General features: G+C 38.4%; 4 protein-coding genes across 16 annotated transcripts; 2 read left to right on the top strand and 2 right to left on the bottom strand.

Moving 5' to 3' along the window:
• Positions 1–324: 324 nt before the first annotated feature.
• Positions 325–3,415, top strand: LOC6726083 (G1/S-specific cyclin-D1). Of its 3 annotated transcripts, none has more exons than XM_044923734.1 (6): positions 325–499; positions 688–1,489; positions 1,915–2,136; positions 2,207–2,381; positions 2,442–2,587; positions 2,647–3,415. In XM_044923734.1, the coding sequence occupies exons 2-6, from the start codon at positions 905–907 to the stop codon at positions 2,962–2,964; spliced, it is 1,446 nt and encodes a 481-aa protein (XP_044779669.1). In that variant the 5' UTR covers positions 325–499; positions 688–904; the 3' UTR covers positions 2,965–3,415. The 3 variants fall into 3 exon arrangements, with proteins under 3 accessions (XP_044779669.1, XP_002107065.1, XP_016039526.1); XM_016172524.3 differs by having other exon boundaries at positions 326–499; positions 805–1,489; XM_002107029.4 differs by having other exon boundaries at positions 325–1,489.
• Positions 3,416–3,519: 104 nt separating this feature from the next.
• On the bottom strand, positions 3,520–18,082 carry LOC6726082 (dynamin). Of its 8 annotated transcripts, none has more exons than XM_016173992.3 (17): positions 18,006–18,082; positions 17,023–17,347; positions 15,472–15,545; positions 14,648–15,404; positions 14,463–14,579; positions 14,169–14,397; positions 13,947–14,104; positions 13,781–13,887; positions 12,967–13,160; positions 11,118–11,237; positions 10,776–10,787; positions 9,948–9,953; positions 8,487–8,690; positions 8,318–8,411; positions 8,117–8,256; positions 7,915–8,057; positions 3,520–4,456 (listed from the first exon to the last, which is right to left on the bottom strand). In XM_016173992.3, the coding sequence occupies exons 2-17, from the start codon at positions 17,166–17,168 to the stop codon at positions 4,306–4,308; spliced, it is 2,652 nt and encodes an 883-aa protein (XP_016039525.1). In that variant the 5' UTR covers positions 17,169–17,347; positions 18,006–18,082; the 3' UTR covers positions 3,520–4,305. The 8 variants fall into 8 exon arrangements, with proteins under 8 accessions (XP_016039525.1, XP_016039521.1, XP_016039523.1 ...); XM_016173988.3 differs by having other exon boundaries at positions 17,921–18,035; XM_016173990.3 differs by lacking the exon at positions 18,006–18,082 and adding an exon at positions 17,732–17,996.
• A 537-nt stretch (positions 18,083–18,619) lies between these two features.
• On the bottom strand, positions 18,620–19,603 carry LOC6739842 (putative ribosome-binding factor A, mitochondrial). The gene has a single exon (XM_002076700.4). It carries the CDS (start codon positions 19,492–19,494, stop codon positions 18,679–18,681), a length of 816 nt encoding a protein of 271 aa, XP_002076736.1. The 5' UTR covers positions 19,495–19,603; the 3' UTR covers positions 18,620–18,678.
• A 276-nt stretch (positions 19,604–19,879) lies between these two features.
• LOC6739841 (membrane-associated progesterone receptor component 1) lies at positions 19,880–22,490 on the top strand. 4 transcript variants are annotated; one of them, XM_016180942.3, is made up of 5 exons: positions 19,880–20,027; positions 20,095–20,150; positions 20,325–20,755; positions 21,561–21,713; positions 21,785–22,490. In XM_016180942.3, exons 3-5 carry the CDS (start codon positions 20,395–20,397, stop codon positions 22,015–22,017), a joined length of 747 nt encoding a protein of 248 aa, XP_016039504.1. In that variant the 5' UTR covers positions 19,880–20,027; positions 20,095–20,150; positions 20,325–20,394; the 3' UTR covers positions 22,018–22,490. The 4 variants fall into 4 exon arrangements, with proteins under 4 accessions (XP_016039504.1, XP_016039505.1, XP_016039506.1 ...); XM_016180943.3 differs by having other exon boundaries at positions 20,309–20,755; XM_016180944.3 differs by having other exon boundaries at positions 19,935–20,150; positions 20,309–20,755.
• The last annotated feature ends 48 nt before the right edge of the window (positions 22,491–22,538 follow it).

Raw genomic sequence — 22,538 nt, 5'->3', positions numbered from 1 at the left:
TTATAAGTTGATCGAACAACAAAAAGTTTATTTACGAAAAAAGTAGTGCAATTAGAAGAACTTCGTTTTTATTAAACGGGTAAGACCGTTTTATGGTCCATCAAATCCATTGATGGATTATAAGTTTTTAATATTCTAAAAACAACCCTAATTAAAACATATGTTACAAGCAACAAGTTGGAATCGAAATGAGGAGTTTCCCCTTTTCTACGTGTTTCGCCTGCCTTTCATTTCATAAGATACTGCTATACTTTTATAATCGATGAAGATCGATATGTTTTCCTGATCGCAGTGAGCAAGAGATATAACTCCGACCACGGCATGCTGAACTAGTTTTTTTCAGCCATAAGGTGTAACTAGCTGGTTCACATAAATGCTTTGTCCACGCCGGTTAAGTGGCAAACGTGTGCAACTTCGAGTATACTTTTTTAATAGTTAATTTATATTACTCTATGGAGTGCTGTGCCGTTTGTACATAACCAGAATACCGAGAATAGGCGTAAGTGAAAACTTTTGTTCTCGAGCTGATCGTACATAGCCATGCATGTACATGTACATAAGTACATAATGTGAGATGAACAAGTTTTTTCTGAGCAGGTCGAAAACATATGTAAATAATGGCATGTAATGTGCATATGAATAAGTCAAGTCATTAGGGTTATATGCTATATTCTTGTGCTCACACAGGACTAAATACGCAGTGTGCCCATATTTGAGCAAATACTTGAGTTAAATGTGAACAAAAGGTTGCAACATACATATGTATGTATGTACTTATGTACGATCATTTCCTATTGTACGCAGTATTCCCATATCGGAGTTACCCAAAGTTCCTGATAAATCGGCACACATAAATGGCTTGAGAGTGAGGCGAGGAGAGAATCCATAGTTTTAAACGGAACGTATGGCCGATATAATGGATCTTTTATGCTCGGAAATCATAGTCTATGAATCAGATCCATCATTATATCGTCTGAACAAACGACAGCAGCAAATGTCCACGCCGGCGATCATTCGGGATCAATCATCGATATGTTCATCCTTGGGGGACGCGGAATCCGATTCCCATCCCGATGCCCAAAACAATGCCGTAGTGTGCAATATGAAGGAGCTGGTGTATATATACGCGTCGGTGGACTCGGCTGCGAAAAATCCAGAAGAATTGGAGCCCCCGCCGCCGCCTCCACCACCGCCGCCACCACCACCGACAGCGACCCAATCAATCCAAAGTTATCCGCGTTACATCAGCCAGGAGCCACCGACGTCACATTGCCAACGATTCGACGATCGCCTGACCACAACAGCCGATCCACCCGCAACCGACAACGTGAACACTGCCATCGGGGATCCCACATTGTACTCGGATCGTTGTCTGGAGAACTTCCTCAAGGTCGAGGAAAAGCACCACAAGATTCCCGACACGTACTTTAGCATCCAGAAGGATATTACGCCACCGATGCGCAAAATTGTCGCCGAATGGATGATGGAAGTGAGTAATCAAAATCAAATGTAGATACAGAATTCATATCGTATCAAGCTAGCCGACTGTGATATACCCTGTATTTATAGTCTGTTAGAAAATATTACCAAATAGATGGAAAAGTTTCCAATATAGATGTATTTGTTGCGACCCAATGAAATAATTCCAAGAATCTAGTTCCGGAGATATCAAAGTTCATATGCAGCGAATATGCCTACCAAGCAGTAGGATAACCATCCGTAATGTAAACAATGCATATTTTTTATGTATTTATTTCCATTTTAACTTGATTTTCTGTGATTGTGGAAGAACTGTGGACTCCCAATTTCATAAGTATACTTCATTGATTAGCATTTGTTTTAGTGGTCTTTATCGCACACCCATTGCAATATTTCACTACCCTTTTCGTTCATTAATTGAATACATGTTCACAGGTGTGTGCTGAGGAAAATTGCCAGGAAGAGGTCGTATTACTGGCATTGAATTACATGGATCGATTTCTTTCGAGCAAATCAGTACGCAAGACCCAACTACAAATTTTGGCCGCAGCTTGCCTCTTACTGGCTTCAAAGCTCCGTGAACCCAGCTGTCGTGCTCTTTCGGTGGATCTGCTCGTTGTTTACACGGACAACAGCATTTACAAGGATGATTTGATTGTAAGTACCTTCCTCGTAATACAATACCTTTCGATGGACATGCGGCTACATCATTTACTTCATTCCCAAGAAATGGGAGCTGTATGTGCTGAGCCGCTTGGGCTGGGACCTCTCATCTGTGACTCCCTTGGACTTCCTTGAGCTTCTGATGATGCGCCTGCCGATAGGCAGTAAAAACTTTCCGGACATAAACATTGGCAAAGTGCGGGGACATGCTCAGGCATTTATATCGTTGGCAGCGAAAGGTAAGCCACATACAAAACTGGCCAACTTCAGTACTGACTTCTCTCCCCCTTCCTTTGAAGAACATAAATTTGCCAAGTTCTCGGCCAGCACCATAGCTGCATCGAGCATAGCTGCGTCCATGAACGGTCTAAAGTGGCATCTGCGCTCGGGACACAATCTACACTTCCTGTTGAGTCTTATGACCGATCTGACCAGCGTGGAGCAAGTGAGTATGGCTAGGGAGCAGTGTTGTTATGCGCCACTCAATTGATTTCTAATGCACAGGCTCAGGTGCAGGACTGCATGCTGCACATGGAGGACATCTTTAAGGAGCACAGTCGGAATCTAGAGCCATATCTAGTGAACATTGACCCAGAGGAAATGTCAGCATTATACTACAAGGGGCGCTTCCAAATACATCAATCGCAGCACCTCTCGCAAATCTCAATAAGACCCTTGCCGCTGCCGAAAGCTCCAGCCGAGTGCGTGGAGCAGCACCAGCAGCAGCACAACTTTGGGTCCGCAGCGCCACATCGAACGCACACGTGCAAGATGCAGGCGCAGGCCCAGGCTCAAAACGAGATACAAGACGTTACATTTTGAGGTGTCAAATGATAGTTATACATACATGATAGTTATGTCAGACTTAAGTTGCAATTATATATAGGATCCCAATAGTCCGATCACTGTACGATTGGCCAATATCACACTATTTACATTTGAATCGATGTATTTTATATGTACCCAACTATTTTTACCAAACTGTGGGTTTTTATCTTTAGCTATCATAAATATTTTGTATAAAATAGTTTTAACTAATCATCATGAAACTTTGAAATGGATGAAACATAAAAACGAGACTGATTGTAAGCAGCAAAGCAACATTTTTTTGTATATATACGCTTTTCGAAATCCTACACAGATAACCAAAAAAGAACGAACTATTAAATGCAATTTTTTTAAAAACCATCCAACATAAAGAGAAAAACAATATGTTAAAGTTACATTTGATAATAATTATATTAGTTGGCAAATAAATGATAGGAAAAAGCAATTTCTTTTCTGCCTATGATGATGCATGTATATTTTCGTATAACTTACTTTCAGATAAATCGCATTAGCTTACCAAACAGAATCCAAGTAGTTAAAGGCAATGCGAATAATTTAATTTTCTTTATTTTCTTATTAACAAACGTCTATAAACAAGAATCGTTAAAGACCATAACCTTAACACACATAATATTTATCATTGATTAGGTTTTGTATAATTTCTTGCGGACATTGCGTTGCTAAATAATATTTGTTCGCATATAATTCATTGCTCTGAGGATAGTTTAGTTCATACAAGTTTTTAGAGTGAGTACATAGTTCGATTTTTACCATCAATGTAGAAGCATTGTAACACTGCAATTAACGATTTTCCCTTTTAGATATTTCTTCGGTTTTATTTGAGCTTTAAAAAAATACTGGCTTTATTGCATTCCTGCACTCGTCCGCCTCCTTCACTGCGATTCGAATATCATATATATGGTATATATACCATCTGTAAACGAAAACTATGAAGCTAGGTACTGTTTTACATATACATAAATACTCGTTTTGGAAAATAAATTTTGTTTATTTCACGTTTAAATATACTTTAAAAAGTAAATGGTAAAGCCGATGAACTCAATTCGAAACCACTAAATTTGAATGTAGAATTTGTCCAGAAGATCATGTGAAAAACACCTTTAAAATTTTTTCATCGAATTTTCAAAACAACTGGATGATGAAATTGCCATCTTTTTGGGTTTTGCGGGCGGTGTTACATCTTTGATAAAAATGATATGATATGGTGGAGGGGAGAGGGTAGAGGGTAGAGGGTAGAGGGGTCGCGTGCTGGCTCTCTAAGTTTCTGTAAATAATTTGCATACTCTGCGTGTTGTGCTCACAATCTCGCGGGCATTACTTGAATCGCGAACTGAAGGCATTGGACAACTCATTGATGGCTGCCTGGCCAACCGCCTGGTTCACCTGTCCACGCATACTCTCCGGCACATAGCGATTGGCTCCCGATTGCTGGACAATGGCGCCGCCGACAGCTCCGGACACACGGCTTTGAAAATGAACAAGGGTATTATTTAGTTGTTGAAGTATGTGAAGTGCTTGAATTGAGGGAGCATATATGTATATGTAATCTATATAAATTCAAATCGTTCGGATCTGATCCGAAGCTGGATTGAGTATCACCTCTAGCACTACCCAACTTCTACTTCGCACAGACTTCGACGAGATACACACCAAACGTGAAGCACTAGGTAGCTGGTAGTCGAGTCGACTCGACTATTCCCCGCCAGTAAGCAATACACACTTATGTAATACGAACAATTTATGTATTTATTTATGCACTTTATTTGTGTGTATACGTAAACTGGTCATATGTAATTTAAGTTGTTGCATATTTCCATCGTCACAATCCATTTGAGTAAGTCACAAGAGTATTTTCATGACTTATATATTTGTAATCAACATTATAAATAATACATTGTACATAAAAATATTGGAAACACGTATTTCGTATATATATTTTTACATATATATATATTTATATATATGTGTATATGTATATAGATATATTTAGGGTTGTTGTGGCAAAAAAGCGGTTTAATGTCAATTTAAAAGAAAATATACTTTTTGACTTGGCTATAATTATGGTTATACATATAAATTGTTTTAAATTAATTTTTGTTTCTTTGTATGTTCCTGGGAATCGATACAAACCATGAAAAAAATCTCAGCAAATTTCGCAAATATTAACTATCGCAATCAAAATAAGCAGCTAGCTGCATCGAATTCAAATCAGTACTTTGACCTCTGACCTGAACAAAACTTAAGCAAATATGTACCTACAAATACGAAGAGGAATGGACAATACAAATAAGCGTTAACTTAATCCTGTAACTTAATCGTTTCTTGGAAACGGGACAGCTGATGATTCCACAAATCCGAGCATCCGGATGGGGAATATGTACATACATACAAATAACATGTTTCTTACAGAAATTAATCGTATTTAATTCATGGCGAACAAATCATAATCATAATCATAATACGATATATAGCGATAAGCGAAAGCAAGTCCTACTTAATTAGTTTGAATCCCAATATGTAGTGTGCATTTCCGTTAAATGGATGGGGTAATTTAGTGTTTAGTTAGTTCGCTTTTAGTTGTTAATTAATGTTAGTTTGCTTTTTAAGTTCAAGGAAATACTTTGTGACTGACTTGAAATGTTCTCAACGCTGCGTTACCTAACATTTTCTAATTTAATTGGGTTTTATAGTTTAACATCAACAACAACACAATGCAGTTAACGAAAGCTATTTATTAATAGTTAGCTATATAATTAAGATCATTGGTTAATATCGTCACTAAGCATCTGCCCATACAAATAGTTTACATAACTTTTGAGCTTATGCCGTTGATAATGGGGGGGGGGGACATCAATTACTCAATTAATCAAATAATAATAATAATAATTAATTAGGCATGCACGAACAAATGCACATACATTTGTACACATATGTATATATTGTATATATATCTACACGGGGAAGTAGACATTACGAAAAACATCTTATGGAATTAAAGAAATCATGTGCATCTCGACTAGTTGCTTTTCACATATTAAGAATTTATATCAGTTTCAACGCTTCAGATTATATATATATATATGACTACAATAATACGCAAGCGAATCAAATGTATCGATTTCCCATCGTTGTTGATTTCTGGATTTCTAGGATTTTGGGATCATTTTCATGGTTGTTTGTTTTGTTTTTGTAAATTTCTGGATTTTGCCGGAATAATATCAAATTACAATTGTTGAAAGTATTGTTTGTGGTTGGTTAAATCGTCAGCAAGCTACGTTTTGCAGATTCATCCCCTAGATACATATGTAGATGTCTCTCGACGCTGACAACAATTTAACGACGCCTGTTCGTGTTAAATGGTTTCAAATTGTATTGATATTTATTTGTATTCATATTTATGTTTTCATTATCATTTCGAGTTGGGTGTTGTGTGTTGAGTTGAGTGTGTTTTAATAGTGTTTTCGTTTTTAATCGTTTCACATAGAAAGAGAAAAAAGAGACAACAAAAGAGTTTTATTAAGTTGGTTCAGGAGTTCTGGTCCAAACACATTATTATTCAACTTAAATTTAACACTCATCCTCAAAAAATGACTCGCATATTCGAAGAAGATTTATTCGAAACGGGTTTTCACAGAAATCGCTTTTGATTGACTTTCTTAATCTCTTCAATTCCATTTTCGCAGTGCCACAGACAATAATTTCTTTCTTACTTTTTAATTCAAAATCAAAAGAGAATGCTATAGTCGAGTTACCCGACTATCAGATACCCGTTACTCATTTTAATATTTTTTGGAATATTGGTAGAAATTGTGAAAAAAATAATGAAATAAAAAAATTCAAAATTATTGTGTTCAAACGGACGAACAGACGGACATGGCCAGATCGACTCGGCTATTGATCCTTATCAAGAATATATATACTTTATATGGTTATCCTTCTGCCTGTTACATACTTTTCAACGAATCTAGTATACCCTTTTAATTTACGAGTAACGGGTATAACAATCCGAGTCAAAATCAAATTTGTATATAATAAATTGAATTCCTGATTAGCAACATAGACTTTAGATTTTAGTTAGATATTAGTACTTGAACATTTGGCGTTTTTAGTTAGTAATCATTAAGAACATAAGTGAGACACATAATGTGAATATAATCCCAAATCTACGTTAATTTCGCTTTTTCGATACCCATTTGCATGTATGTAATACCTAGGCGAAGTCAAGTTGGATAATGATAGAGTGAATACTCACGTCTTGGCTCGAGATTCACTTATTTTATTTACAAAAACCTAACCTTTAGTCATTTTTAAAAAGCAAACACATAGTAGATAAAACGAGGTCGCAACTGTCGTTTATGGATTTAAAAATATAACTAAATACACAGAGGTGCCACAAAAATCGCTTTCGATTGACTTTATGTATTATCTTTAGGTCCAATTAGGCATATAAGCAAGTTACAATGACTTAAAAGCTTGTTTATATCTACTCCCTTTGTGTTGCTTACCATGAATATAATCTCATTCACTATGCATTCATTCAATTATTCAATCACAGTCCAAGGCATTTATTCATACGTGAAGGAGCTTTAAAGTTTCAGTTTTGTAAAAAAATAAACAAAATACAAATCACACTATTCTAAGCAGTCAAGTTTATGGAGCTTTGTTTTTCTACGATTATTCACAAGTTGTACAAGTTGTGTTTTTCTGTGGCAATGCGACCATTTCGACTCATCGTGGTTTCCCAAATTGGTAAGGATTTCTGTGACACCCCTGATACGTGGATCATTATTGAGCGCAGAGATTTTAGAAAATGTTTCTATGACATCAGGTACAAATCAATACAAAAACCAATTCAATAATGATCCACACATATCTTTGTGTATTTGGCAGTCAGAAAAGGATGGTGGATAGAAGGGTACTCACGATGGTAGCATTGGTGGGGGAAGAGATCCTCCGGGACGACCGCCGGGTAGTGGTGGTGCCCCACCTCCTGGGCGATTCGGAATCGCTGGCGCTGGGCGACCTGTAGATGGTGGCAATGGTGGGTTCCGTCCACCCAAGGAGCTCTGCAAGCGAACTTGCTATATGCAATTCCATTCAATAATGAGTAAACAAGTGGTTTTACCTGTGCGGGAGGTCCTGGCTTTCCTCTAACGCCACCCGGACTTGGAGGAGATAGACGTGGGTTGTCCAAGCCGCTGGGCAGCCAATCGTTCTTAACCGGCGGTGGCAATGGCGAGGACACGGTGGCCATTGATACATCGCCTTGAATTGGTTTCGACAATGTATTACAATCGCTTTCAATGGAACTCATGCTAGCTCTCACCTATGATCTGTAATGCATCCTTGCAAGCACGGTACATGCGCAGCATTTCCTCTCGCCGTGTGGCCGATTCAGCCGACTCCTCCATCATCTGGGACTGTAGACAAGTGGATATAGTCATGTTACCGTTACTGCCACAATCTTCTGGATTATCTGAAGCTAATTAGTTTACCTGATCGCCGGACGCGTACAGATGTGCCAGCAGCTCGCCATTGATAAAGTCCTTGGCATTGTTGATGATGAGCATCATAATTGCTTTGGGCACCATGTCACGGGTGGTCTTCGTAACGATCTTCATGTAGGAGTCAACCAGGTTACGGATGGTCTCGACCTGCCGCTCCAGCTGTGGATCGCTGGAACTCTCCTCGCTGGCCGACTGTTTAGTATTCGTATAGGGGTGGGTTGTGGGATATTGATAGTCCATAAATGATTGTTCGTAATTTTATAGAGTGCATAAGTATTCAAAAACCTAATAGCCAACCGAATAAGTGTTTGAAAGCAAAATAACCAACTGAATCGTGCACATAAAAACGAGAAAGAACGCGCTGCAGTCGAGGGTCCGACTATAAGATACCCATTACCCACTTCCCACACTCAAAGTAAGTTGCATAACCAAAACGATTTCGCGTGGCTTTCTTCTTCTTCAAAAAGAAAAGGTAAACATGCATATTTTAAATTTGCTGCCGGCGGAGGAACAAAAAGTAAAAGTTTTCGACAATTTTAAAAAATCGTTTCAAGTTTTTCATTTTCTAGGCTGGCGTAACCCCTCAACAGTCTGAATATTCTATTTCGAAATCACTGACCTTGTACTTTTATCAAAATATTTGAAAATTAATTAAAATGAAAGCTATTTCGGTGATGCCACCTTTTTCGATTCTAAATATTGGTTATATTGCAATTACTAAATAGGGAGCATTTACTAAAAAACTATACCGATACCATGGCCATTCTAAGACCTCGCCAGCATTTAAAACTTTTCAGGGATTAAAAATCCAACATTTTAACACATGATAAACCAACGAAAATACTGCAGATGTTACAGTTTCTAAGCCCCAATCTTCTGAAACTTATATAACTCATAACATTTACATAAATATGATTGCGTTTTCGAACTCTCATCTTTGAATTGGAGTGGCATGCATTTGAATATATTGATTTCGAACGTTGAGTGAAATAAATTAATCCAATAGTAAAATATAATACAAATTAACTTGAAAAGTTCAAAGTGCATGCTCTCGACGACTGTCAAATTTAAGTAAAATTGGCATTAGTCATAATATAGATAGACCTTACGTATATCTATATCTTTAATTTACTTAAATCGAAGACAAGTCATCTTGAAATTGATTAAAATCAAGGAGGAACGAAAAAGCCGAATATCCGACTACGTGATACCCGCTACTTTTAGCCCGTTTCAATATAGACTTCCCCAACCAAATCAAGCCCAACTAACTTAGCTTTTATCGAATCCCAAGTCTCAACGATTATTCAGATATACGGACATGAATATATCTTGGAAATAATTACGAGTAATTGCAGTAGCGGGTATAAATAAATAATTATATTGTGAGAAAATGCAACAATTTAATAAGGAAAAGAATCAACCCAATATATACAATTGAAATCAACATACTTTTTGCTAAATAAACCAACCGGAAGAAATTATTAATTTTGTGTGTATTTTTGGCGTTTCATAGATAGATTGGTCGTTTTTTTGTTCGGTAGGTGGCGGTAAAATAGAAGAGAACAACATGTCCACAATCGTTATAAGAAACCAGTAACAATGCCATAGTCGAACAGCCGACTATCTTAATCAGTAATTCTAAGTTAGTTAAATAAACAAGATGGAAGACCGACAAACTACAACTTCGGCTGATGAAAAGAAAAGCATCACAAGCCGAGAAATATGAATTCAATTCAAGTGGAAAACTTTCTTCAAAGTTCTTCAATTTCAACACAATCGTAAGTGATTTAAATATAAAAATATATATCCATTTTGTAATACTCGGCTTGTGATGTGGTAATTTATCGCACCTTTAACCATTTAAGGGGTTACACCATCTGGAGATTTCGAGGTGTACTAGCATTTAAGGAATACTCTGTTTTATAGAACTTTAATTTAATCATAAGTATGTATGATTTTTTGCAATGTGATGACATTTAAAGCCGCAGTTATTTAATTTTACCAAATCCTCAGCCGATTAACAATATGTTAGTAATTTACAATTTGGAGTTTCTATTTTCCAATAATAAAAACAATTTGTGTCTAATAACGGCTAAAATACCTCACCAGACTTTAAAAATGAAACAACAAAAATTAAACGTAAGAAAAATGATCAAAAGTATGTTAAAATAATGTATTAGTTATTAGTATTCAAAATCGCATACATTTATACGACATTTAATTGATGAGTTTACTAAATAATATATATATTCCGAAAAGTTGCAAAGATTAACAAACCTCTTGTCCTTCCTGGATGACGAATGCATATATAAAGCACCGATATTTGCGAGTTATTTTGTTGATTTGGTCAATGAAACAGCGGAAACAAAGATATATAAATATATAGATAATGTAGTAATCGGAAATGCTTTTAATTTCAGTGGAAATATCTAAACGAAAAGTATGCGATCTAAAACCCAACCTTAAACATATCAGCTTTTTAGGTCATATAGGTCGAATTTATAATAATATAATATTTCTATAGAGCCACTAGTTCGTCTAGGGCTTCTTTCCTAAATCCAATTAGTGTCAAGTTGATGGGTATTTCTAAGGATTACTGGTTACTATCTATGTACGCACCTCATCGCCGTTTTCCTGAGTCTCCTGCTTTTCGGGATAGACACCAGCTCGCAGGAAGGAAGCTTTCCAGGACTCCACATCCTCAACAGTCTCGCACGAGAGCTCCAGTTGTTTGTAGTCCTAGAATACCGGGTGTTCGAAGGCAGAGAATGAAACATTTTTGATAAAACAGCGCATGTTTTTGCTTAGCCTAATGGTACGCTACATTCAATTGATAATCAGATCTGAAAGTTTGTTGATTTGCATAGTTTTTTGTCATAAAAACGCACTTCCAAATGTGCTCGACCTACTCTGCTGGTCCTGAATTATAAAAGACTAACTCTTCAAAGATCCTTGAAGGCGGACGAGAATGTGGCAGATCCTGTTTTCAATGCGGACGGACTCACAGAAGAGAAAAGGCTTTATCGATTAGTTGAAAATGGCTCAAAAACTTCTAATAAAATCAAATGGCAATATCACGTTATTTTTGTAGATATACCCATTGTGGATTTCACACTTTTCGAAAGCCGTTGTAGAGCAGTGTAGCCTTTAAAAAAGCAAGAATAGTTAATATAGTGCTGTTTCGCCTTTATGGGCAATGACAACAAAATTGGTTTATATTGCTTTATGTTTCATAAAAACTTAGGAAATTGAGCGAACTAGCCTTAAAACATCCCTAGATGCTCTCAGTTTTTAATTGAATCAGACCATCAGTTCTTTTGAATCCAGGATTTCGCAGTCCTTGAAGAGCGATGCCTTGCTGAAAACGCGTTACATAATCTCAAAAACATATTTTTTAAATGTTCAGACGGTTTAGGTATTGCTTGTAGTGAGTGACTTATAAATATAAAAACCATTGGCACCTTAAAGATAAACGTTTAATCTGTGTATTAAGTGATGTTTTAAGTGGTTAGACATTACACTAAGCAAAATTGTTTGTTGAGTTGTTAAGTTTAGTGTAAAATAGCCTAGCATAGTATTCAGAGGCAGGAAGGAAGTTTCTGGCATAAATGAGGGATGCTGGATGAAAGGTCGGCTGGTTTACAATGAGTTGGAAGGAAACAGCATCCTAAAAGTCCCGAAAAGGAAGGAAATAGATAGTTATGTATAGCTGAAGCCCATTGCATTCACTAAGAACTAGCTCTTCATGCTGTTAATTCTATCGGAAAACTCGTTTTTTTGGCCAAAAAGTTGAAAGCTTTTAAAGAACTACACAGAGAATAAAGCAGTTTTAATGGAAATCGGGGAAAGTCACTTCTCCTAACCTTGTACAACCAGTATAAATCACAAGATTATATCATGAGCTTTATTCTGGCTGCGAACAAGGTTGTATTTCAAAAATCGTTATCGATCACTACGTTTTTGAGAGTGCAATATCGATTTGAAAATTATTTTGATGTCACAACGATTCCGTGCTGGGACGAAACAAAGTTTGTGGAAAGTATCAATAGCTTTTAATACAATCGAGAGGTTAGATAATGGATGGATGACTACTTTTTGCGCGATTCATTGTGAATCAAATAGAGCCGTGAACTTCTTAAGCTAATAGCACATCACGAAATCAAAAGGCAAAAGGAGTTTACGACGCGGCAAGCTCCTTTTCCTTCAATTCGACTTAAATGTTGATAAAAACATAGTAATTTTTATATTATACAAAAAAATAATTAATTGATCTCTTGCCCGACTATTTTAACCAAAGGATTCAAATTGGGGTTATATAATGAAGATTTGAAATATTTTGCGTAAAAATATCTTCAAAAATTGCTTTTGTTTGTTTGTTTAGTTATTTTGATTTAAAAGTTTTTCTCTGGTTTTGTTTTCTGAAATCATTTAAAATTCATTTTTTTGTATGTTAACAAAAATTACTAACCTTATAAACATTACGTCCATCGGGACTAAATAAAGCAAATGTAACACGTCTAGACATTGACATAAATCCCTGTTCAATATCACGCAATTTTAAACCATCCAACGGCAGCATAAACTTCTTCTCCTTCTCATCCTCGTCCTTATACCAGGAGATACTCTCGGATGTCAGCACAAACCAATACGGACGCGATCCACCTGCAAGACACACATGCGAAAATCAATACGTATCCATGAAAGCCCTAATCAAAGAAACGAAACAGTTTTTGGGTCAGTAGATGCAACGCTCGTAAACAACTTCTTCACCTCATCAAGAAGTAATCATCTTCAATTTTGTTAGCTAAGCTGGATTTTGTACCTACGTATCCTTCACATGAAGGATGCTCGGCGCGCCTATGGAAGGTCAGCAATCGTGTTCGATTCGAGTGATTCAAGAATGATTGAAAGTAAAACATGCAAAAGAGTGGCGTGTTCTAATTAATTATCCAAAGAACGCAAAGCAAAAGCAACAGAAAACATGATAGTACCTGCAGAAGGACTGAAAAATCGTACGTTTAGCGGTCCAGATCGTCCTAATTTTATATCTTTCAATGACAAAGACAATATTCACATAAAAAATACAAATTATAAGAGGTTAAAAATGTCCACCACCAAGCCACCAAGCGGTGACCAGTCTTAACGCACTTCATCTTCCATTTCGGAAACGTTGAAAACTAAATTTCTAACAAAGCATTCTGTCACCATTTACAAGGATACTGCCCCCCACAATCAATGTTATAGCACGTTGATTGAGAGTGTCATAGGGTGAACGTGCATACCTTTCATGATGCCAAGGTTCTGGATGACCATGTGACCCTTGCGAATGACTTGGTTGCCCAGCTGACGAGTGCCAGTTTTGTTGGCATTCTCTGATTTGTTTTGAGCGCTATAATGAGAGCAAGATTTAGTTTTCCCTACGCTCCATCCAAATGACCAAATACGCACTTGGCGAAGCCAATGAAGTCCTCATGGTTGGTGTTCATGTAGGCCAGCTCAAAGTCAATGAGCAGCAGGATCTGTTCCTTGCAGCTGTGCTCGCGTTGGCGCACATGTGTTGTGATAATACGTTCGGTCTCCTCACGCAGACGTGGGTATCGACTCATCTGTTCAAAGATGAAACAATATAAACTTGGTGCTTAGCTTGGGGCAGCAAATTAGCCAACTTACTTTAGCTGTGCACATGCGCACGACCACAGAAAGTTCCTGTACGACTAGATCGACACACTTGATAACCGGCTCCTTGAGCAGCGCTATCTGCCGCTTGACAATCGCCTCGAACGCCATGTCGGGTGTGAAGAGGCCAACGCGAATACCATGGATATTTCGAATTGCAAATGAGATCTCTCGTCGCAGTTCCTTTTCATCACAAGCCATCTTAACGATCTCAAAGCGCAGACTGAAGCAACGAGATGTTATCATAAGGTAGAGTTTTTTATTTTTAAATGCACCACAAACACCTACCGTTCATGGAAAATGCGATTGATCTTGGCGCCACCTGAGAGCTCGTTTGTGTTCACCAAAGCTGAGCCGCTGCCCTCAATAGTTCGCTCAAAGTCTGATTGCAGCTGCTGAATCATTCTGCAGGAATGTAAATACACCATTTTAATCAATCGTTACAAATGGGAATCCCCTTTTTTTTAACTTACTGGAGCATAGCTTTTGTTTTGATGCTGGCATCGCCTGGCTGAAAGTGCTTGAACTCCTCCACCTCCTTCTCCAAAGTGAGCATCTGCTTCTGCAACTTATCCCGCAGGCCAGGTAACGTGTCCCTGATGTGGTTGGTTAGTTGTTGGTTGAGCACGCGCTGCAAGTAGGGGGTGCCGAGACGGTCGGCCATGTGCCGATAGGAGGGATGGCTCAAGAAGAACTTGCGTTCGGCGGCCAACGCCTGGTGGATATCCTTGCGACCCTCGATATCCTTCTGGGATCTATTCACCACGCCAATGTAGCCACGTCGCAGCGGCAGCAGCTTATTCTCCAGAATGTCGCGCGCATCGGTGCCCTCGTCCATCAGATCCAGCTTGGTTATAACGCCAATGGTTCGCACACCCTGTGGATCCACCTCCTTGGCCAGCTTGAGGGCATCCGAATTGGCCAGATCGGTATTGGCCGGGGTCACAGCCAGAATTAAACAAGTCTCTTTGCGAATAAATTGGAATATCATCTGCTTAATTTGCTGCTCAATATCCACCGGCTGATCGCCAATGGCCACCTTTGTCAGGCCGGGCAAATCGATCAGGGTTAAATTGAGTACGTGCGGCGAGTAGACGCGCAAATTAATTGGAATGTTTGAAATGCCTTTGTTACTACCGGTCACACGATCCGTTTCATCTTCGATTTCTTTTCTGATCTCATCGAAGCTGGAAAACTTCTTGCCTTTAATGTGAAGGAACTCTCCATATTCTGCAATAAATAGCAAATGTGCATTAGAAGATAGCTTCTCCTTGATCATATCAAATGTTCAGCTTACCGGTAACTCCATTGATAAGTTGCAAGATTAGTGGTCTGCGAGTCACGATGCCAGAGCCACGCGGCAAGAAATCTCTGTAAAATGGGGAAACGTTTTGTAGTTAATAATGGAATTATAGAAGTATGTACTTTGGTTTTCGGATTGTGGGCTTAAGAAGTATGTAGAAGGAATCAATCCATTTTGAAATTGCACTGAATAATGAGTATTTGAGTTGCCAGTACTACAAACTTAATGGTAATTCAACTTATGCCTTGCAGCTAGTGTTTAACAATCCCAGTTGAGGACAAGAGTGTTGTGTAAACATTTATGAAGGGTGTTGGGCATTGTTTAATACCTCGGAGTAATTAAAAAAAAGCTATTGGTTAGGTTGGCTAATAAATTGAATGGGGGAAATGGTCATTCTGACCACTCTGGTCACCTACATCCTGTTCGCACTGCCCAGTTAATAGAAGCCTTCGTTTTCCATTGACATTAAGACTTTGGCCTGCTGGCCGTGGGTGGGCTGCCTCTTTCGCTTCCGCCGACGGCTCAGTGGTGTCAGGTGGGCGGGGGGCGGTGGAACCACCCTAATTGACACACATACATACATACATACATACATACATATAAAGCACGGCGCATGCGAATTCTATCTGGACTATTTTGAACATAGTGGACTTATGTAAGCACAAACTTTACATGGTTTAATGCAGTTTGTAAATACATGAATGAGCATATTGATTAATGTTCTTTTTCAGCGCAGCCCCCTCATTAGCAAGCAAGGCATGGAAAATAAGTAAATCGACCCTAAAGGAGGTCAAACTTTTTCAAAATTATTCGAAAGTAAACATATAGAATGTGAGTTACTCTACAAATCGTTGGTGGGAGTGGGGGGAAAACTTAAATCGGCGACATACTATCATTGGTCTTATCTGCATTTTTTTGGGGCGTAAGCCATTGTTTTCGTTATATGTTTGTATTTAGAGTGGACACTAACAAAGAAAAATGAGAGACAGCGCAGGCTTATAGATACAAACACAAGAAATCGCATTGATACATACAATTTAGATTTCAAAATACGTATTTAGGTGTTCTTCAATACATTTTGTGAATATAGTTTGTCGAGCTGCGTTGCTTTTGGATTTTCAACAGCTTTGTGCAGGTGGAAGATAAAATTCTTATCATCATAATTAAGTTAAGACCACTGATATGGTTTGGTCATTATGAGCAAGTGTACACTTGTTTCGCAGACAGCAATTATTGATTGTTAATAAACAACCAAAAAAAAAAACAATGGCTAAAAGCGAGTGCTATCAGCGATTAGTCATAGTTTTCCAGTAACGTTTAATTGGGCATTCCACGAAATATTTGAAATAATAGTGCTACTTTTCGCTGAGCACTGGCGTGCAGAAAAATCGATTCGCGCTGCAGGCCAAAGGCGCCTTCAGGTCCATTATCAATCACCATATATGTAGGCTAGATATTCGGGTTGCTGATAGGGTGATATGGTATGATAGTACGATCCCATATGAGAGGGAAATATGCTGATAAGGCGTTGGGTGGGATACTCACTTGCCCACGAAGTTCTCCAAGACGGAACTCTTGCCAGCTGATTGGCCACCGACCACCGCGATCTGCGGCAGATCCAGTTGCATGTGGACGCCGAGCGATGTGAACGCATCTTGCAGCTTGTTAACAATTGTTATTAAACTATCCATTGCGGCGAGGTCCGATTTGCCACACAATTAGATTAGATTAGATATCAGATCAGATCAGATCGAACTGCGATCCCAACTCGTCCGGATGTTTGTGTTTTTGCTGCTCAGCTCCGCGGCTCTTGTTTTTCTCTTGCTGTGTTTCCTTTAATCGCTGGCTCTTCTTCACTGCACACACTCCTCTGCAAAATACAATTACTGCATTATAAATACTCTCATGCGTTCCATCACTTTTCTTTTCGTTTGTAATAGATAACACAACCAAAAAAAATTGACAAAATTTGTGTGGGGCGGTGGGGTGGTGGTTAATAACAAATATGCGTAAGTCGTGGGGGAGCTGGGAAAATCGCAAACAGAAATCGTTATTGGAGAGCACTCATGAGTTACTCATTCTCCCACACGATTAACCCGATATATTGTATGTACCACCACAATAACCTTTCTTGCTTCTTCGGTTTATAATGGCGATGTAGCGAAATTTATTGAAATCGGAATTGGAATCGCGAAATAGGTAAAGGTGGGTATGATTGCTGGGTTTGGAAGCAAAAATGTTTATCGACATTTACACGAAAAGAATTTGTATATATACTCCCAAACGAATTTATCATCGACTTTTCCAATTTGTCACTTATTTCTCAGGCGTAACTGTGTTGTGTTAGTGTAGATGTCATGTTTATCGCCACAAAGAGCGCACTGCGATTTGGGCTTTGGCTTGGTCTTTTAAACAAATATTCTTCTTATTGTGCAAAACTGACAACTATCACCACACTCCGCTTCCAAATCGGTTCAATGGATTTTTTCGACTAAAACTAGAGATGCAAGAAAGTAATCAATCTGTACCCGATAAGCTGGTCTGGTCTGATTTTTTTGGTATAATTGATAGGGCTGGGTGAATCACTCGCGATACATCGATATATCGAATAGCTTCCGTATGCCGAAGCTTAAGTGTTGGTTTCGATAACAAGTCAAGTGCTTTATCCGCCATCGATATCAATTTAAGCGCAAGGTCGCCCACTATCGCAACTATTAAAAACAGCTGATTTGAATACATTAAATTGCAACTAACTATTAATCTATTTATTAAATTAAGTGCACAGCTACAATAGGCATATCCTGATGGAAATATATTACCAATACTAAAAGCTTACAAAACTTTTTATTATGTGCGCATGTCCGCCTCTTTGCTTTATATCGATAACGGATACAGATGCAGTGCGCAAGCTTTAAAAGCAGCATCATTCGATATAATCGATTATGGTGATGATTTGACCTTTGACATTCAATTTTAAGCCGTTAAAGCTTTTTTTTAGAAACGCAGTCGATACTCTATTTTAAAACCACTCAACATGATGAACTGGTTGGGGTCAAAAGTAGCCATCATTTCAAACTTATTGGAAAATGATCAAACGTTTACAGACCCTACACCTATTTCCAACTTAAGAACCCAATTTACATTGTATTGAATAACACTTTAATAATTAACATTATGTACAGTCGAGGGATTTAACAAACGTTAGGTTTTGGCAATATTTTGCCTATGATGAACCCAGGCCTCTTTGGACTTGCGCATCTTGCCGAGAATCTTGTCCATAACTAAGCTTTGGTTAAAACTGAGGAAATCCTGTCGCATCTCAGGCCATTCCTCATCCGCAGCCGGCTGAAAAATCTGCACGTCGCTTTCTTCAACTTCCGCATTTGAACTAGAGTAACTATGCTGAAGATCGATCTTGGACAGAACCTCATGGACCTGATGGAGACCAGTGCTCGTTTTGTCCCGGATAAACTTGATCTTTGGCACTTCGCCCATCAGATGCAGCTGCGACAGCTCGTGCTGCAGTCTGCCGCTCATGCGGTTCAATGTGTTCTCGAGCTCTTGGTTCTCCCCGCCATCCTTGCCCATCCAATAGACATTGATGCGGGAGAAGTCGCTGGTGATCTTGACATAGGAAATCTGCACTCCCTGTCCCACGATGGAATCGGCAACTGCGCCGGTGGCCAGAATATCAGTGATGTTCGTCATGAACAACTTGTTCAGAACAGACATGCGTCGATTGTTGTGGCTGGCAGTTGTCTTCGAGTGTGGGGTTCCAAACTTCAAGGCGTGCATCGACTTCTGATTGCCTGATGTTCCTGCATCGGGCGATGGATACCAATGGTTTTTGCTGCCTTTAAGCCGATTTCCAAACAACGAGCCAAATATTTTTCCCTGGCGCGTTACGTTGTCTTTGCTCGAACTTTTGGAGCTCTTGTTTCGCGAAAGTGCCAATTGGCAGGCGTTGTTAAGAATGGAGTGTCCATTTTGTAGCCTTAAAACACGAATGCTTAGCATTTAGTCTAGTTGCCTTAAATATATTTGCTAGATTAGATAAAATAGAATACAATACAAAATATAATGTGGAATAACATGAGTGTGACCAGCCACTTGCGTTTTAAAAATGCGTTAGAGATGGACAATAAGTACGAGCACTCTGGACCACTTTAATTCGGAAATAGCTTATTTGCACTTCATTTAACTTCATATCTAAGAATTCACAGAATAGAAGTTGATTTTTAACAGTAGATTGCAGAGTAACTTGCCATAATCCAGGTTATTTAAAACCAAGTTTGCTCATTTATATTAAATAATTTAAATTGTATTTTAGTAGCTCTGAATTTTCCTTCAGTGAGAACAGACGTTGATATATACAATTTTTCCCACCGTTCCATGAGAAAATTTCAGTGGAAAAACCGCGTTATATCTGCTAGGTGTTTGACAACACGCTGCTATCGCTTCTGTCGATTACTTTTCAGTAATGAAAGACCTTTAACCTACTAAAATCATTGTCACAATTTTCATAAGTAGTTCGTAAAATTGTAAATACAGTAAGTCGCAAAAGGTCGGTGCTGCTGAGCAATAAAGGTATTAATTTATGAAATCATTGTTGCGCAGCAAAAATTGATCAGAGGAATATGAAAATAATCGAATCGAGACGGCACGTCTAAAAGGTGAGCTAATAAACTTTGGAATTTACATTGCAATTACATATGTACATATATTTTGGTCCATTACCAATGCGCTTACATATATTTACCCCTTTTTCGGAATACCAAACCGCTTTTTTACATAAAATCCGATCACGAAACGCATATTTATTAAATGACAGTATACACAATTCGCAGGTTGATGTACAATATTGTAACATTCAGTGCATAGCAACATCCAGTGCAGCAAGTAAATTAACCGAACAAGATGGATTCCAAAGTGGGTGCAGATCCTAGTTCGGCCTACGACAAAGAAATCGGCAACAATCTAAACAACGATGATTCCTCATTTCTGGGCAACATAATCCGCGAAATCCTGTACAGTCCAATGAACCTAGCCCTCCTGGCAATCATCTGCTTCCTGGTCTATAAAATCGTTCGGGATCGCACCGAAGTGCCATCCGTGGGCGTTGCAAAGCCATCCGAACCGGAGTTACCCAAAATCCGACGCGATTTTACCGTGAAGGAGCTTCGCCAGTACGATGGAACTCAGCCGGATGGCCGGGTTTTGGTCGCCGTCAATGGAAGCGTTTACGATGTCAGCAAAGGAAGGCGTTTTTACGGTCCAGGTGAGTGATAAGTCATAAATATTTCAATTTAAGTTGTTCCTAAGCTTACAGTAGAAGAACTATTAGAGATTGATCTATTGCCGATTATAAGGAAGGGATTTTGGTATTTATTATATGTTTCATTGCCAAAATCCCCTGATTAATATCCCTCGATGTCTATCTGTAATTGCAATGCTATATCACAATATTGGTTTTCCTGATATCTGTAACATTCTTAATCACATTAAATTTCTGTGGGAGGAGACATTTGCACGACATTTGCTCATATCTCTGCTATATTTCGTCATTTTTTTGCGCTAAGATTAACAGCTTATCAACAAGAAACTTTTCGTTTTGAGATAACGCAACTATCTAACCAAATTCAATAATTAAATAATGCCTACCAAGTGTCGACTAGGTGTTTTCCGCATAATTTATTGTTAAGCATGAAATGCAAAAATAGTTCACCATGATCGTCATTTTCATAGAACTATTTATGAGATAGTGATTCAATTGTAGCCACTTTTGGTTATCCGCCTTATCAAATCTAAATACTTCCTAATGCAAATGCCTTAATTGAAATGTTCAAATACACCATACAGAAACCAGTGGCATTTCAACAACGGATTGCACTTTTCCCTTAAGTATTTTAACTAAAAGTAACGAGTGCGAGCAAGATGCACGACACTTGTGACGTAGATGCGCAGAAAACCCTTAAGTTGCGCACTTGATTGTATACTATCTTCTATCTACGGTGCGGTGTTCATGATGACCAGACTGCTGACTCCAACAAACTAAAACTATATGATGATTATCTGGTTTTCAGGTGGACCCTACGCAACTTTTGCGGGAAGAGATGCCTCCCGAAACTTGGCCACTTTCAGCGTGGTTTCAATTGACAAGGATGAATACGATGACCTGAGCGATTTAAGTGCCGTGGAAATGGACTCTGTGCGGGAATGGGAAATGCAGTTCAAGGGTAATTAAATCGTATATATATGTATATGCTCAGATCCATAGGTAAACTAACGTTCTCATTATGTTATTTAGAAAAATATGAGCTGGTTGGAAAGCTATTGCGCAAGGGCGAGGAACCAACCAACTATGACGATGATGAGGACGAGGAGAATGTTAACAATGATGAACAAGAGCGAAAGAACCTACCCAAGTCGAAAACTGAGACTGATGACACCAAACAAGAAAAGGAAAGTCACATTTTGCAAGGCAATGCAACAAACAAAAAAAACGCACAAGATCAGCCCATTTCTTCTACCGACTGTTAGCGAATCGGGTTTTTTGTTTTGCTTTTGGATGTGGCTGTAGTAGTTTATTTTCGGTTAGAAACACAACAAAACTAAATAGCATTTCCGACTCTTTTTGATGCTGCCTCTGCTCCTTTAAAATCGAGAACAAGACCTATTTGGAAAACATTTAAAAAACACGCCCCAATTTGAACCGTACAAATCAAGGCATTAAATTTATCGTGAACATTTCAGAAGAATTTAAAACAGATAAAATCGTTTTTGAATGTTATTCTTAGAGTGCAGCCTTGACAAAAGCTATAGTTATTACTATAATTCACGTTGTGATGTGATCTTGTTCCATATATTATAGTCGTATATTCATACAAATGTAACAAACGGAAATCATAAAATTATTTAAGGAGGAGGCCAATGTGTGGAGGGTATGGGAGTCATTTTCGTGGCAATATAAATTTAAATGTAACTATATTTGAAATACAAATTAAATACTTAAACATTCAATATCTTTATTTGGGTGGTGCAGAAATCCTGAACTGCAACAA

Source organism: Drosophila simulans, chromosome X (genome assembly GCF_016746395.2).
Source record: "Drosophila simulans strain w501 chromosome X, Prin_Dsim_3.1, whole genome shotgun sequence".
Taxonomy (NCBI): Eukaryota; Metazoa; Arthropoda; class Insecta; order Diptera; family Drosophilidae; genus Drosophila; species Drosophila simulans.
The sequence above is the reverse complement of the archived record's forward strand: the minus strand, read 5'-3'. Positions and strand labels throughout refer to the sequence as shown.

Coding starts and splice junctions, on each gene's coding strand:
- LOC6739842 (XM_002076700.4), bottom strand. CDS start 19,494: ATGCTAAGCATTCGTGTTTTAAGGCTACAAAATGGACACTCCATTCTT.
- LOC6726082 (XM_016173992.3), bottom strand. CDS start 17,168: ATGGATAGTTTAATAACAATTGTTAACAAGCTGCAAGATGCGTTCACA. Junction 14,580..14,647: donor AAAACAAAAGCTATGCTCCA/GTAAGTTAAAAA, acceptor ACATTCCTGCAG/AATGATTCAGCAGCTGCAAT. Junction 14,398..14,462: donor AATCGCATTTTCCATGAACG/GTAGGTGTTTGT, acceptor TCGTTGCTTCAG/TCTGCGCTTTGAGATCGTTA.
- LOC6739841 (XM_016180942.3), top strand. CDS start 20,395: ATGGATTCCAAAGTGGGTGCAGATCCTAGTTCGGCCTACGACAAAGAA. Junction 20,756..21,560: donor AAGGCGTTTTTACGGTCCAG/GTGAGTGATAAG, acceptor TCTGGTTTTCAG/GTGGACCCTACGCAACTTTT. Junction 21,714..21,784: donor ATGGGAAATGCAGTTCAAGG/GTAATTAAATCG, acceptor TATGTTATTTAG/AAAAATATGAGCTGGTTGGA.
- LOC6726083 (XM_044923734.1), top strand. CDS start 905: ATGGCCGATATAATGGATCTTTTATGCTCGGAAATCATAGTCTATGAA. Junction 2,382..2,441: donor TATATCGTTGGCAGCGAAAG/GTAAGCCACATA, acceptor CTTCCTTTGAAG/AACATAAATTTGCCAAGTTC. Junction 2,588..2,646: donor ATCTGACCAGCGTGGAGCAA/GTGAGTATGGCT, acceptor TCTAATGCACAG/GCTCAGGTGCAGGACTGCAT.